The sequence below is a fragment of the Rutidosis leptorrhynchoides genome, chromosome 2, assembly GCF_046630445.1.
Source record: "Rutidosis leptorrhynchoides isolate AG116_Rl617_1_P2 chromosome 2, CSIRO_AGI_Rlap_v1, whole genome shotgun sequence".
Classification (NCBI taxonomy): Eukaryota; Viridiplantae; Streptophyta; class Magnoliopsida; order Asterales; family Asteraceae; genus Rutidosis; species Rutidosis leptorrhynchoides.
This window is the reverse complement of record NC_092334.1, coordinates 179,686,123-179,700,541: the sequence shown is the minus strand read 5'-3', so window position 1 is coordinate 179,700,541 and position 14,419 is coordinate 179,686,123. Positions and strand designations below refer to the sequence as shown.

General features: G+C 36.3%; 1 protein-coding gene and 1 long non-coding RNA gene across 2 annotated transcripts; one reads left to right on the top strand and one right to left on the bottom strand.

Annotated features, from left to right (window-relative positions):
- Positions 1-3,564: 3,564 nt before the first annotated feature.
- On the top strand, positions 3,565-6,813 carry LOC139891587 (uncharacterized). Its single transcript, XR_011773708.1, has 5 exons — positions 3,565-3,848; positions 3,919-4,016; positions 5,267-5,340; positions 5,988-6,087; positions 6,542-6,813. It is a non-coding gene; the product is annotated as an uncharacterized lncRNA (long non-coding RNA).
- A 1,431-nt stretch (positions 6,814-8,244) lies between these two features.
- Positions 8,245-13,524, bottom strand: LOC139888457 (uncharacterized). Its single transcript, XM_071871464.1, has 9 exons — positions 13,298-13,524; positions 12,199-12,915; positions 11,954-12,085; positions 10,954-11,478; positions 10,257-10,685; positions 9,855-10,178; positions 8,965-9,426; positions 8,710-8,857; positions 8,245-8,486 (listed from the first exon to the last, which is right to left on the bottom strand). Exons 1-9 carry the CDS (start codon positions 13,310-13,312, stop codon positions 8,245-8,247), a joined length of 2,994 nt encoding a protein of 997 aa, XP_071727565.1. The 5' UTR covers positions 13,313-13,524.
- Between the last annotated feature and the right edge of the window lie 895 nt (positions 13,525-14,419).

The window sequence follows — 14,419 nt, the reverse complement described above, 5'->3', positions numbered from 1 at the left end:
CTCGTATCTGGATAAGATGGATATCGGCGAAAGCCCGATCCAACAATATCGTGTGAGTGAAGAAGGCCAATGCCGCTTGTAAAGAAATATATCTAACTTGGATGGCCGTCGGGTGAAAAAAAAACGTGTATCCATTTTTGGGAAATTCAGCAGCAGAATTATAGTTTATGAACAACGGCCTTACAAGCCCCTCTTTATACAATCTGTGTGACGGTGGCCAGTCTTTATTATGATATGTATATATATATATATATATATATATATATATATATATATATATATATATATATATATATATATATATGTATATATATATATCTTGAATTTTCTTGGAAGAGTTCTTTCGCAATATCTTTCTGCGTATTTATCCGACTCCCTCTTATGAGCTCTCAGTATTCTCATAATTAAGATTTTAAGAATTACTGTGAAATTTTATAAAGAAACTTGATGTATTCATCTTGATTTCACTTGGACAATCAATAGAACATTCATATTGAATTTTATTGATCTAGTATCTATCATTTCCTTGGATTTCTTTTGAAACTTCCTTTTTATATGACAAGACATGTGGCTTGTAGAGGCTAACCATACTTACTATTAGTAGCTCTCGTGTATTAAGCATAATTTATGCGGATTTTAAGACTCAGATTAATTTATCCATGGAAGACATAAAACTCGCATTACACCTTTGTTTGTTCAGGATTAGGATCATGATTAGTTTTAGTAATCTTGTGAAGGTTAGAGAGAACTGAGACTATTCGCAGTGGTGGCGTGTCAAAGAAGGGATGTATCGGGTGAGGTGTCAAAATAGGATTGGAAGTTGGTTGAAATTGTGGTGAAAAAGATAGGAAAAAGTTATAAATAAATATTATTAAAATAATCCATAACGTTTGTGAAGAATTTTGTGCCACCATTTAGCGTGTCCCACAAAAGTGGAGCCAGCAGCATGCTGTGCTACGTGCGTGCTGGTGGCTTTATGTCATCACTTTGCCTAATTCACGCCACGTTGCAATCAGTCTTAATAGATGTACTTCACATGTTAAGCCATATCATCTTTGAAGATCATGTCCTATCAAATGTGGTGTTTGCATATTCAAATTTAGTTGATCCCCCGATTGGAGAGCTTCCTAGATAGAGGACATTGTGTATTGGCTAGAAGTTTAAGTTGCTCTTCCTTCAAAAGATCTGAAACTGCTTCTAAGATTAATCTTCTGAATGCCCGTAACGTAACTCGGCTAGTCTTCTTGAGTTGACTTTGGTTTTTAGTATTTAGGAGTTGCCTTGTCTTTGCTCTTGCTTCAGTCCGATTGCGAAGGTTGTGCGTGTTTGTAAATATGCTTCGATGACAATCTTCCCAAAATTTGGTTTGTTTTCAGTTATTAATTTTCTTAAATTAATCAATGGTAAGTCCAATACTTTTTTTTTTTTTGGTCTGTGCAAACACTGGCTCTAATTATTGATGGTAATTACAGTTTCCCTCAGTCCGTATTATCTGTTACCTTTTTCCACTTATGATTCCTTATTTTTATATTTTTTGTGCAGGCCTGTGGCTCGAACTTTTCAAAATAAGGCTGCAAATGGCGGCTTTACCGTTAGTACCACTTTTCATTTGCTTTGACACATTGAATATGATCACATATTAAAAATTGGGAATAGATGCTTTCTAATTTATGCAGCAGCAGAAACAAGTGCTGAAAGTTGTGATACAGCAGAGGTCTCAGACTATGGATACGTTATTCGCAAACATGAAAGAGCAAAGGATGAAATCTTTATCTCAGCAACAAAACAACAACACGGGAAGAAGAAATGGAGCTCGGCAGTCAAGACCGGGACCACCTTGGACTAGATATAACAACTGACGATCAAACAACGGCTACACACTTTCACGGCTATTGGGTTTGGATCTATCGGGTATTCTGCAAATTGCTAATAGAATAACCTCCTTATATCTAGGGATATGAAACAATTGTAATCTAGATTGTTGTCCATTCAAATGTTAATTCAGCGTTCTTTTCTCTTATTAGTTTCTCATATTTTTAGACAACATAAACACTCATCTAAACAAATATAAGGTTTGCACATATCAAAAATTTGAGACGAGTTTTGAAGGAAAATAAACATCCAATCAAAAATTTTATAGTAAGAAGATAAGGATTTTAAAGACATGTCAAAGCGTGTTAGAAATTTAGATGCAATAGGCATTTTAGAGACAGGTCCCAGTTTGTGCCTAGGTGCTTTGATCAAATCTATTGCATGCTATGCTATGAAAATGGCAATACAATGACATCACTTTATAGTTTTTTCCATAGCTTAAAAAAAATATGGAACACTTGCCACAAAAATAAAACACCTTGCTTACATCATCAATTACATAACATTTTTAAGTATTTAAAAAAAAGGTATTTAAAAAAAATAAACCGGCAAATAGAAAAAGCTTTTTTATTTTATTTTACTAAATGCATTATATTATACATATATATACATTTGAGCAAATTTTGAGTACTATTCATGAATAGTAACTTCTTTGTTCTTTTTATTTTTATTTATTTATTTTTATTTTTGCTTTTCCATCCCAAACTATTTTCGTCTTTGTTCCAACAACTCTAACCGCCATATTTTTTAACGTACAATTTTTAGCAGCAATCGGTCTGAAGCGCACTGCCACACGCCACACACATAGGTCATCGTAAATTTCTCCCGCCACTTTTTCTGAGTTTTTCCAGGTAGTATAGATGCGTTCTTCAGTGGGAACAAAAGATATCAGCGACGGAAAAAGGAAAGAAAGAAGAAAAGTCCGGACGTTCGGAGGATACCAGAAGTCGGAATGACGCCGAAAAAATCAGGTTTTAGGCGAGACACATGAGAGAAGGCAGAGTCAACAAAATGTAGAGACTCATAGAACAAATATTCAGAAGATATTGTAAATGGTTACCTGAGAAGAAGACCGGAGACCAGAGAATTAAATGGAAAAGGCAAAATGAGATTAGTAGATTTTCAAGTAAGAGAGAAATAGAGAAGGGAGCACGTGATGATTTTTTTCAATACTAGCTACATAGATATAGCCCTTACTCCAATTAAAGACTTGGAGTCATTAATAAAATATTCTTTTAATGTGTAACACAAATTACATTACAATTACAATTATAAATTACATCAAAATTGGGTCATTCTTTTCTAACTTGAATTTTCAAATCTTATTAAATCATTCTTCTAATTTATACGGAGTAATTTATATTACGTGTATAAAAATTTATTTACGTGTTCTATAGTAATTATTTATAACAATTAATTTGATACATCTAAAAAAAATATTATACAACATAATTTGGACAGCTCAGGATAATTAATTTGTTACAAACTCATATAGTAATAGTAATATATGATAATATGTTTCTTTGCAATTGTATTAGCTGTTTAATATGTTAAAACTAATTATTATCTTATAGGTTACGTTAACTGCTTTGTTATTAGAATATATAATTAGGTTACGTTAACTGCTTTGTTATTAGAATGTATAATTAGATGCTACAAAAAGGGTGACAGCCCCAACGCGCCGCCGAGTACCTGCTTGTTTAATACAAAAGAAAAACATTCTTTTGAGACTGAAACCCTAGAAAACTTGCATCTGTATCTCTGCATCTTCGATCAATTCCAAGACGAACGTTTCAGTTTTCCAAGCATCTCTGTAAAGATATGGTTCACGCTTACATTATAAATCCACCTAAACATCATCTCCCTTCACATCATCTAAATATCTGCTCATTCATCTATTTGGTCATTCATCTGGTCATTCACATCTGCTTTTCCTCAATCTTTCATCTTCTTCAATCTCCATCACAACGATTCAGGTAACTCTGATTTCTTATGTTTATTTATGTCCATATGTCTTTTCTAATTTGTTTTTCCTGCTTAATTTAGGTTGATGTACCTGGACATGAATATTTATCGCATTTATGTGAAAACACTGATGGAAGCTGCAAATAAGGGAATCAACGTTGTTTGAAGCTAAGATGAAGGTTGATTTATATTTTATCTGCAATTTATTATAAGTTTATTATGATGATTTGAATATATAAAAGTGTTATTAAATCAATGTTTGATATGTTATTTTTTTATGCATACAAGGTGTTCGATGAAATGATCTGTATAAATTTGTTAATTGAATGCTAGCAAAACTGGTGGAAAAGTTCAGTAATTTAAATAACTACTAGCATTGCTTTCTTGAATGGTTTAAACTTAATGCCAGTAAAAACGCTGCTATGTGTTTTCATGGTTTTTTCTTTTTTTTGTTCTTCACTTAACGTTTTTAGTATATTTTATTCTTGTGGGACTTACTTACTTGCATACAGTTAGAAACTTAGTTCACAAAGACATAAAGCTATGCAAAATCGTTGGTGAATGTTAATAAATAAGAAAAATAACTGACTTTGGTTAAATGGTATGTCTTTTTATGATAAGATATCTATTATCTATAATCTATAATCTATAATCAATTTAAATAATTATTTTTTTACAATGTGATAAACAAATGTTTGGAAGGAGTTGTAAATTTGCTTAGTTCCCTATATGATATTTTTTGTGTTACTGCCCATTTAATTTGAATTCATGTTATATAAGAGTCCAGTTCTTTCAGTAACAACTATGTTAGGAGCTTAAAAAGGAATTTGTGTGATGCTTAAATCTTGGTGTGATGTTTAAATCATTATTAAGGATTGTAATTCTATCATTATTATTTTTTTTATATAATTAAGCATTGTAGCTTTAAATGTAGTATTTCATTATGATTTGATGCATGTGTTTTGATGAGTAAAAGGGATCTTATTATCTATGCTTATTTGGTGCATTGGCCCATCACACTTTACCATGTATGTTTACATAAGATGTTCTCCAGTGACATAGTACTCTTTCCCTTTTTTATGTACAACGTTTAAACATTACTTACATTAAATGGTGATTGAAGACAAAGTTGTTATGCTTTTTAGTAAGCTTGTTATGCTTTTTAGTAAGCTGCCTGAAACTATGTGATCTTACATGTTTTGTTTTGATGTAATAACTCTCTGAATGGTTATGCCATGATATGTAGAAGTGAACTATATATATGGTTCCTTTAACCTGCTCCAATAGTCTGGGTAAATATCATTGCTGCATTATCTTGTGTTTCACTTATATTAGTTTAGTTCATTTAGTTCACTTATCTTTTAGGGATATAAATTGTACTCCAAGTGTCCGATAAAATGACTCAATGAAATTTTCATGAATTTTACAGGTGATCATCTTATATTATAGGTTGGATGGAATGAAATGTGAAGATTCGTCATGGAAATTACCATAGAGTGAGCTGTATGGTATTTTTATGAAAATTGTTAATGTCTTTTTTGTAAATTTGTGATGAGAAAAAATTTGTTATACAAATAGTAACTATTGGAGCAATTATGAGCTGCTATAGTTTGTTATATAGTTATACAACTTCCCTGAAGATGCCATGGTTTATGGCTCTTAAAATAAAACCAACAAATAGTGAGACGAGACTATAAATCAAATGCTTAGAGTTATATTTTAATGATGTTGTGTTTTTAAAATACATATTTTATGGAGTAACAAAATTTATTTGTTTTTATTATATCTTAGTATAATGTTGTACCACTCTGAACTGTCTGCGATTGAATGCTGGAAAGAAGAAGCCCAGCGTAAGTAGTTTTTTGGTAGATTTGGTCAATAGTCTAAATAGGTTTAGTATTCTACTCTTTATTCTTAAATAGTACAATAACTATCTATGTTGTTGCGTCGTATCATCAAAATTAGGTTTTGGACTTGAGTATGAATTATATTTATGCATTTTAATTTTTTTCTAGATGTTTGTTGCTGACTATGAGTTTATTGTGGTATGTGTATATATGGAGTGTGTAGAATATTTTGTTACTTTGTTATTGTCTGTGTATTAGTTTCCAAAATAATAGTGTTACATAATAGACGAGTTTTTTTTGCAGACTATATAGGACGTACATAACGTGTTGGAGGTATTAGAAGCCATGGCGATGTCAACCGCAACCAGAAGATTCAGCGAATTGTAGACATTGTAAACTTAAAGTAAGCTACTAACAACCCTTTTAATGCATTTTAAGTGTAATTTGTTAGGATGTTAAATTTGTGAAGATGGGTCAATTTTGTCCATTTGGGTTTCCAAGGATTAAATCTTTCGAAATGGGATATAGGGTGTTTATTGGTATCATTTAACTTGGTTAATATGTAATTACACTTTTAGTCTCTTACATAAAGGTATGCTAAGATTAAGTTTGATACCAACTTCAATTATATAAGTGGATGCTTTCATTATGTGAATTATATAGAGTATATTGTATCTCAAATCAATGAACCCTTTATTAGATAGCCACTCATTAGTGTATGAAAAAAGGGCTTAATTTTTGTTCAATGGATATATTCTTTGTTTCCAATCAATGAAGATATGAAATGAATATGAATGTTATAAGTTTTTTGATTTGAATGACTCATGTTTTTTCATTCAAACGATTTATATGTGAAGGTGGAATAGTGAATTGCGAGCTGAATTGGTGTCAAAATGGGTCAATATGGAAGAAGTAATGCATAAGAGTGAATATAATATGAAGTTGGAATAATGGGTTGTGATTGAATTGGTGTCAAAATGGGTCAATATGGAAGAAGTAATGTATAAGAGTGAATATAATGTGAAGTTGGAATAATGGGTTGTGATTTGAATGGGTGTCAAAATATGTGTATGTTTGTATTTAGTATAGGGGTCCTGACATGTCCAGTTGGGTCAAAAATTGAGTTGATACATGTAAATGTGTAATACTTATTGAACTCTTACTTTGAATTAGTTTTAATGGGTTTTACTGTTTCCAAAATGCTTGATGATAAAAGTTAGGGTCAATCACCAAAATACCCATTTTTTTGGCCTTTTCTGAGCTAGAACCCCCTTTTTTTTTTTTGAGAATTTGCCCGCGCAAGGCGCAAGTATCTTTAGACCTTGCGACCTTGCGGCTTGCGCCTTTGCGTGTAAACGCAAGGCGCAAGGATAAGGGCTTGCGTCCTTGCGCCTTATCAGAATGGATTTTTCCTGATTTCTGGATAAGATTTTTTTGGATTCTTTGTACCTTTACGGATAAGATTATGTACCTGTCTATTTAATGAGGCTAGAACTCCAGATTAATAATTTTATTTTACATCATTTTCAAAAAGATCAAGTCATTAGAGCATCGTTAAGGTACCAACTTTTATCTATTTTTTCACTAATTTGTGTCTTAATGAGCTGTAGTAATGATGAAGCATTTGTTGTTCATGTATGTTGTGGAGGTAATTTTGAATTTGTTAACAACATACCTATGTATCTGCCTCTTGACTGTTTTAGAACCAGATTAAAACTACCACTTGCTCCACAAAAACCAATAAATCGAAGAGTATTGTTAAGGAAAATTCTCAAAAAAATTGAATTGCCACCTAATGCACCTGTTTCGCTAAGATATATTGATAATAATCATATTTTTGATATTACTGATGATCATGAAGATTTTTTTGAGTTTTTAAAACACGCTGTCACAAACGAGCCTATTGATATTTATGTTGTCGACAAAGTTAGAATGCTTCAACCCGGACAAAATTCACAAACACACCAGCCCCAACAAAATCCACAAACACACCATCTCCAACAAAACCTCCGGATTCTCGAGTCTCAACCAAACAAACAAACTCACCATCTGCAAAAAGAACAGGATGAAATACACAATTCCGAACCAAACCTCGAAACACACTATTCAGAAGAAAAACAGGCTGAAATACCACCTCCAAACACAGAAGAATTTGACTTCTTCAACCATGGCGCCGAGAACGTGTGTAAAATAAAAAAAATAGAGAACCCGTTTATACCTGTTGTTGGGTCTAGTGAATCGGATGAAGCAAGTGACGAGGAAGATGAAGATGAAGAAGATGAAGAAAAACAAGATGTATTCTGGAATATGCCAACTCTACACAGTCAGCAAGATGAAGAAAACCCAGAATTTACGACCCCAATTCCAACCACGTATCAGGTATCTGATTTGGTCAAAGTTCGTCAAACGTTTTCGAACAAGGAAGAATTCCTAAACCAGCTATTTACGTATTCCGAACACATTCTTCCTCTCCCCCATCGGTCTGAATGGTCGGATCCGGTTCCCGGGATTTTGCAACTTGTACACCCCCCAGTTCTAAAGAAAAGACAACCTGGACGTCCTAAAGGTAAAAAACGCATTCCTTCAAAAGGTGAAGAAACTTCAAAAAAAGTAAGAACTTGTAGTCGTTGCAAAGAACCAGGTCATTCTCGATCAACATGCCCAGTTGCTTATGACCGAACAGGTGAATCAACTTCTCAACGGGCAAGAAACACAACCTCGAAGGCGAAAGAGACAGTCGAACCATCTCAAGCTTATCAATCTCAGTTTTATCCAACGTACAATTTAGGTAGTAATTAGTTCCTAGAATACGTTTATTTTCAGGAACAAATTAAGGTGTGATGTCTTCCATTGTTGTAATATTTTTTAATTAGTATTTTATGATGTGGTTTCGTGTGTTACTTCATATGTTATAATATTGAATGCACAAGCTAGTGTTACAAGAATAATAAAAATTTTGTGGCGCAAGGTCGCAAGATGAACCTTGCGTATGTTTCAAAAATAGGCGCAAGGACGCAAGAAGAACCTTGCGCCTGCTTAATAAAAAGGCGCAAAGACGCAAGAATCACCTTGCGCCTGCTTCTAAATACGAGGCGCAAGGCCGCAAGAAGGACCTTGCGTCTACGGCTATTAGGGGACGCAAGGTCGCAAGGTCTGATTACACGCCTTTGCGCCTTCAAAAATACAGTTACGGACCTGTTCACAGTTTACAACATTTACAGTTTTATACACAAATTACATAATTAACTACAGTTTTCAAAATAAAACCTCAGTTACCAACTTTTGCTTTCTCTCTTGGTGGGGGTTCCTGGGTATCAAAGCGTGCACGAAAGAAGGTCTTGGCCATTCTCACTCTGTAGTCTTCTGCGGCCTTTTTAGGATCTCCAATGTTTGGGATTTCATCCCACCCAAAGATCACCCTCTCCATATGGATGCAGACCCAAACACCACAGTCCCCATTACTTCCACCTTGCACCGGCACGACTGGTGCTGCCTCGGTCATGAACTCGATGCTCTCCTTGTTTTCCAAGTAGTCAACAATCTGGGAGTCTTGCTTTTGGTTAAAGTAATCAATTGCTCTTAAGTATACAGGCAATTGATCTCCCAGATCTTTGGTGAGCTTGACAATTTCTTGATCAACATGACCGGGCAAACTATCGTACACCAATATCTTCTGTTCCTCCAAGTTCAACACAATCAGAATAAAGTGTTGAGCATCGTAAAAGTGAACGGGGATCAAAATCTGCAAAAAACATACACAATATTAGCTAAACTGTAATAGGCGCAAGGACGCAAGACCATACCTTGCGCCTGCAGAATGGAAGCAAGGACGCAAGACTAAAGGGCGCAAGGACGCAAGGAAAACCTTGCGTCAACCAGAAACAACAGGCGCAAGGACGCAGGGACAACCTTGCGTCAAACCTAAAACACAAGGCGCAAAGACGCAAGTCACACCTTGCGCCTGTGCCAGAACACCTAAAAACACCAGGCGCAAAGACGCAAGACTGAACCTTGCGCCTGTGCCAGAACACCTCAAAACACCAGAAGCAAAGACGCAAGGACAACCTTGCGTCCAACCTAAAACACCAGGCGCAAGAACGCAAGACTTAACCTTGCGCCTGTTCCAGAACACTTCAAAACCTAAAATTTGTATTGGGAATTAAAACATACCTTATCACAATAGGCCCAGGATGGATATAGCTCATCACTACCATCCCCTAATCCAATCAAATACATATAATCAGGTGGATTCTCCCCTGTGATTGCTACTTCTCCTCTTTTCTCCGCTTCTTTCCGTTTCTCTTCCTCCCTTTGTGTATCATCATAATAGGACTGAAACGCTGCAAGGCTAGAAAGGAAACCCAATGGCATGACAGTCCATCGAGAACTACACGCAAACGAGTCGGTCGGGATAATAGGAGTGGAATACTGGCTTGCTCGGGGGAGAACCCTCTGACGATATCTCAACATAAGTGTAGCCCATCCATCAATATGCTACAATTGTGATAAAACAAATAAGCATGAAACTTACTTAGTTTTCCAAGAATGGAAACAAATAAGCGAGCAACTTACTAAGTTTTCCAAGTATCCGGAATATCCAAGACCAAGTAACCTGATCCAAAACTCAGGTGTGAGGTATATAAAATTTTCGTTCTGAAAAATGAACATGCACCGCGTTTCTTGCTTACTATCCACCATACTCTTCGGATCTTTTGCAGGCCCAACGTGCTTTCTACCGTCTCTCCAAGCATTGGGTGGTGGTGGTAGTAGAGTTCCTTGATCATTCACTAGCCTGTCTACCATCGACCAAATTTCCTCGTCATTAACCCAATCCTTTTGCGACCGTTTACGCTTTTTCACAATCGGAGCAACAACATCTTCTTCAACAATAGGGTGGGGTTCTTCTTCAACAACACCCTGTTCTTCAGTATCGAGATTAACAACCTCCTCAGCCTCAGACACCCTCAGCCTTTTCACTTTGCGAGCAACATCATCTGACAGCTGTGAATTATAGAAAGTCAGGAAAAAAGGCGCAAGGGCGCAAGATAACCCTTGCGACACACGCAAGGACGCAAGGTATGACCTTGCGCCATTTATGTAACATAGGCGCAAGGTCGCAAGACCATACCTTGCGCCTGTTTGTCAAAACAAGCGCAAGGACGCAAGACATGACCTTGCGCCTACTTTTAACAAACACAGCCTGTTTATTCTCGATAATTAATGACAAAACTGCAAGTTTAAGGTAAAAAAAATGTAATTAAAGATATACCTTCTCGATTGGTTTTCTGTATCCCGGTGTTGTGAAAGGGGAGCTTAGTACACGCGTTGGTCGTCGATCTCTCATTCCACGTCTAATCCGTTGAGCTGATTTGTCGTTTTCATTGTCTGAGAAGGATCGACCAAGTAACTCCTCATCTTGATTTTGCTCTTGTTCTGATATTCGTTTCTCTTGTTCAGATATACGTCTCTCGTGATCATTTATTTGCGTTCTACACTCTTGCAGCTCCTTCTCTTGCCTATCCATCCGTTTCACCAAAGACATGTATAATTCCTTTGCATCAGTAGATAAGTTTGATTGAGTCTGAGATTGAGACTGAGATTGAGATTGAGATTGAGACTGTTCTCCACCACCATGTTCCTCATTGACAGGTTCATCTTCAACAGGTTCTTCAACTTCCTCATCCACTTCCGTCCCATCAAAGTATTGGCAACTTTTTAACCACCATTGACATCCACTCTCAACATCAGTGGGATGCAGAGTACGAAAAGGTCGTTTATTCTTCGGACAATCATCCTGTACAACAGCAGCAAAAGTTAAATCCAAAGGCGCAAGGACGCAAGATAAATCTTGCGTCTTCATCACATCGAGGCGCAAGGACGCAAGACCAACCTTGCGCCTCGTAAATGATGACGCAAGACTACTCTTGCGTTGACCATAAGACGTTAGCTGAAGGCGCAAGGACCCAAGGACAAACCTTGCGTCCCGGAAACAAACACGCATGCCGTGAACCTTGCGTGTTACGTCATCATAACCAAGCGCAAGGTTGGTCTTGCGTCCTTGCGCCTAATTACTGATGACGCAAGACTACTCTTGCGTTGGCGATATGACGTAAGGTGCAGGCGCAAGGTCGCAAGAACGAACCTTGCGCCTTGGTCACGCAAGGACGCAAGATATATCTTGCGCCCATCACATAACCCATTTTATCCTAAATCCTTACTCTGTATTCTTCCAGCACCAACAAAACTTTTATGTTAAAAACAACACTTACCATAACGTTTAGTAGATGCAGGTAATCAGTGACTGAAAAAGTCTCAGCCGATGAACGTTTCCAAAATAAGGCCCTCGGTACTCCATTTTTGTCTGTCTTGTGGGCAAAACTTTTAATTGTTCGTCGATATGCCTCGAGAATTTAAATCTACAAAATTAGTTAAATAAATAAGGACGCATAAAAAAATAATATACGATTCAAATGTAGAGGTATTAACCAAATCTACCAAACTTGTTTATTTTTACCTTAAATGACCACATAAAACCGACCAAAGTATAACCCTTTCCCACCTCTAACTGACTTTCCCGAGCTTGAAATCCATCTTTAACTACGGGGTAAGTGGCATCCCAAATACGATTACCCCACGGGTAGTCATTCAATTTAGCAAAGTCTTCGACTAGCCATAGGTATTTTTTGCTCACCACATGAATCCCTTGCTTACCCATAAACGCTCTCTCCACAATCAAAATAATGGCTAGTCGCACGACATCATCATCACTAACCACAAAATCAGCACCATCATATAAAAGCTTTTGGATATCGGTAATTGTAATGTTTGAATTAACTTTACGATTTGGGAAACAACGTCGTCTAATCGGTGGTGTTTCTACATCATAACTTCTGGGAATGTAATGTGCCATGTCCGTGCGACGACTAAACTTAAACCCCGTGATGAGACAAAATTCCCGCCTACTAAATCTAATTTTGAAATTCGGACGGAAACTAAACCATATTTCCTCATCATCAGCAGGGTACTTTTCATCTATTCCTATCGGTCGCTCACTCTTTCTTTGGAGCATTGCATGTACAAGGCCCGGATCATTGCCGGTGTAAGAAAGATCTAGCCAAGGACCAAAACAAGTTCCCCTAAAATTTTTTTGTTGATTCTCAGTCATTGATGCCTTTAGTTGAGGTATAACATTAAGCATATTCTTCATCGTCAACTTCGCCTCAACATATCCCTGAAACAGACAGTTTTTCAGAAGAAAAATACAGGCGCAAGGACGCAAGTCTCACCTTGCGTCTCGTGTATCACACAGGCGCAAGGACGCAAGACGTGCCTTGCGCCAGCTACTACGGACAAAACGCAAGGACGCAAGACTTTCCTTGCGCCTATACCAGATTCTAGTTTTAAGCCCTAAAACAATCGTGTTCCAGTTTTTATAAAATGTTAGCTTCCAAATACTGTAACTTTAACAAATCTAGCAACACTATAAGTGAGTTTTGCATCACCAAGCTCGTTGAAGCATTTCATCGAACACTTGGTGTGCAACAAAAATTATATATCATTTTCGACATAGAAATGGAGTAATCGAACGGAGATAGTTGAAAGGAAACACTTACCTGTTCTTGTGACATATTGATCACGTTTTTTGTCGGTTTTTTTTCTCTTCCTTTTTCTCAATCGTGGTGGTGATGGTGATGCTAATGGAGGCGGTGATGGTAATGGTGGTGAGATGTACTGATGGCGGTGGTGCTGGCGATGGTGGTGGTGGTGGTGGTGATGTGGTGAGTCTCAGAAGAAAGGTCGCAAGGGTAGACGGGTCGCAAGGGGGTCGCAAGTGCAAGGTTCTTTGTAATCGTCGTCGGTCGCAAAGTGGTCGCAAGAGCTGAGTGTCGGGGTGTGTGTGTGTATGTGGTGTCTGATTTCTATATTTGACCTAATTTTTTAACACAAGGACGCAAGGCGCAAGGACGCAAGTCGCAAGGTCGCAAGGTCTCTTGTGCCTTGCGCGGGCATTTTGTCAAGGTTTTTTTTTTTGGGTACCAGCTCAGAAAAGACCAAAAAAATGGGTATTTTGGTGATTGACAAAAGTTAGCTATAAACTCTAATTCAAATATTAATGATACTAAGTTATCATATAATCCAATATGTTCATTTATATAGTTTTATTTAACAAACCCGTGATTTCACGGGTCTCTTCACTAATTTGGCACTACTATGACATCCAAGTTTATGTTAAACTAGTTTGGAGTTCCGTGCTTCGTTACGGAGACCAAATCCACATATACATATAATTTCAATACTTTTCTTAATCAATAATAAATAAACGGGTTATAAAATAAGGTAAATTATAAGTCGACTTCCAAAAATAGATAAAAATAATCATTACCTTTTGTATATAAGATAAAAATATAGGTAAAAAGTAAGTGGTTAAATGGTAAAGTAATTAAAAAGCATAATATAATGAATGTAATGTTTTAAACTGTGTATTTTTACCTAAAGACTATTAATATTGGACCGAGGAGTAACAGATAACAATATTTTATAATACTTAAAAAAGTAAACACTTTTTCTATTTTGTATGTAATATTTGTATATGTTCGGTTTCATATTGGCCGGTGGTCTTCACTTGGGGTTGAGAAACGACTTTTATTTATTGAAGGATAAATGAAGGATTATCAACGTCTCACCTCTCCTATAACCCATACATGTGAGATTGAGTTTTGTTGTTGTGTTGTTGT

Bases quoted from the DNA above. Each gene is read 5' to 3' on its own strand.
- LOC139888457 (XM_071871464.1), bottom strand. The intron at 12,086-12,198 runs GTAAAAATAAAC...TAAATTCTCGAG, and splicing joins GTTTTATGTGGTCATTTAAG to GCATATCGACGAACAATTAA. The intron at 9,427-9,854 runs GTATGTTTTAAT...TGTTTTTTGCAG, and splicing joins CCTGGGCCTATTGTGATAAG to ATTTTGATCCCCGTTCACTT.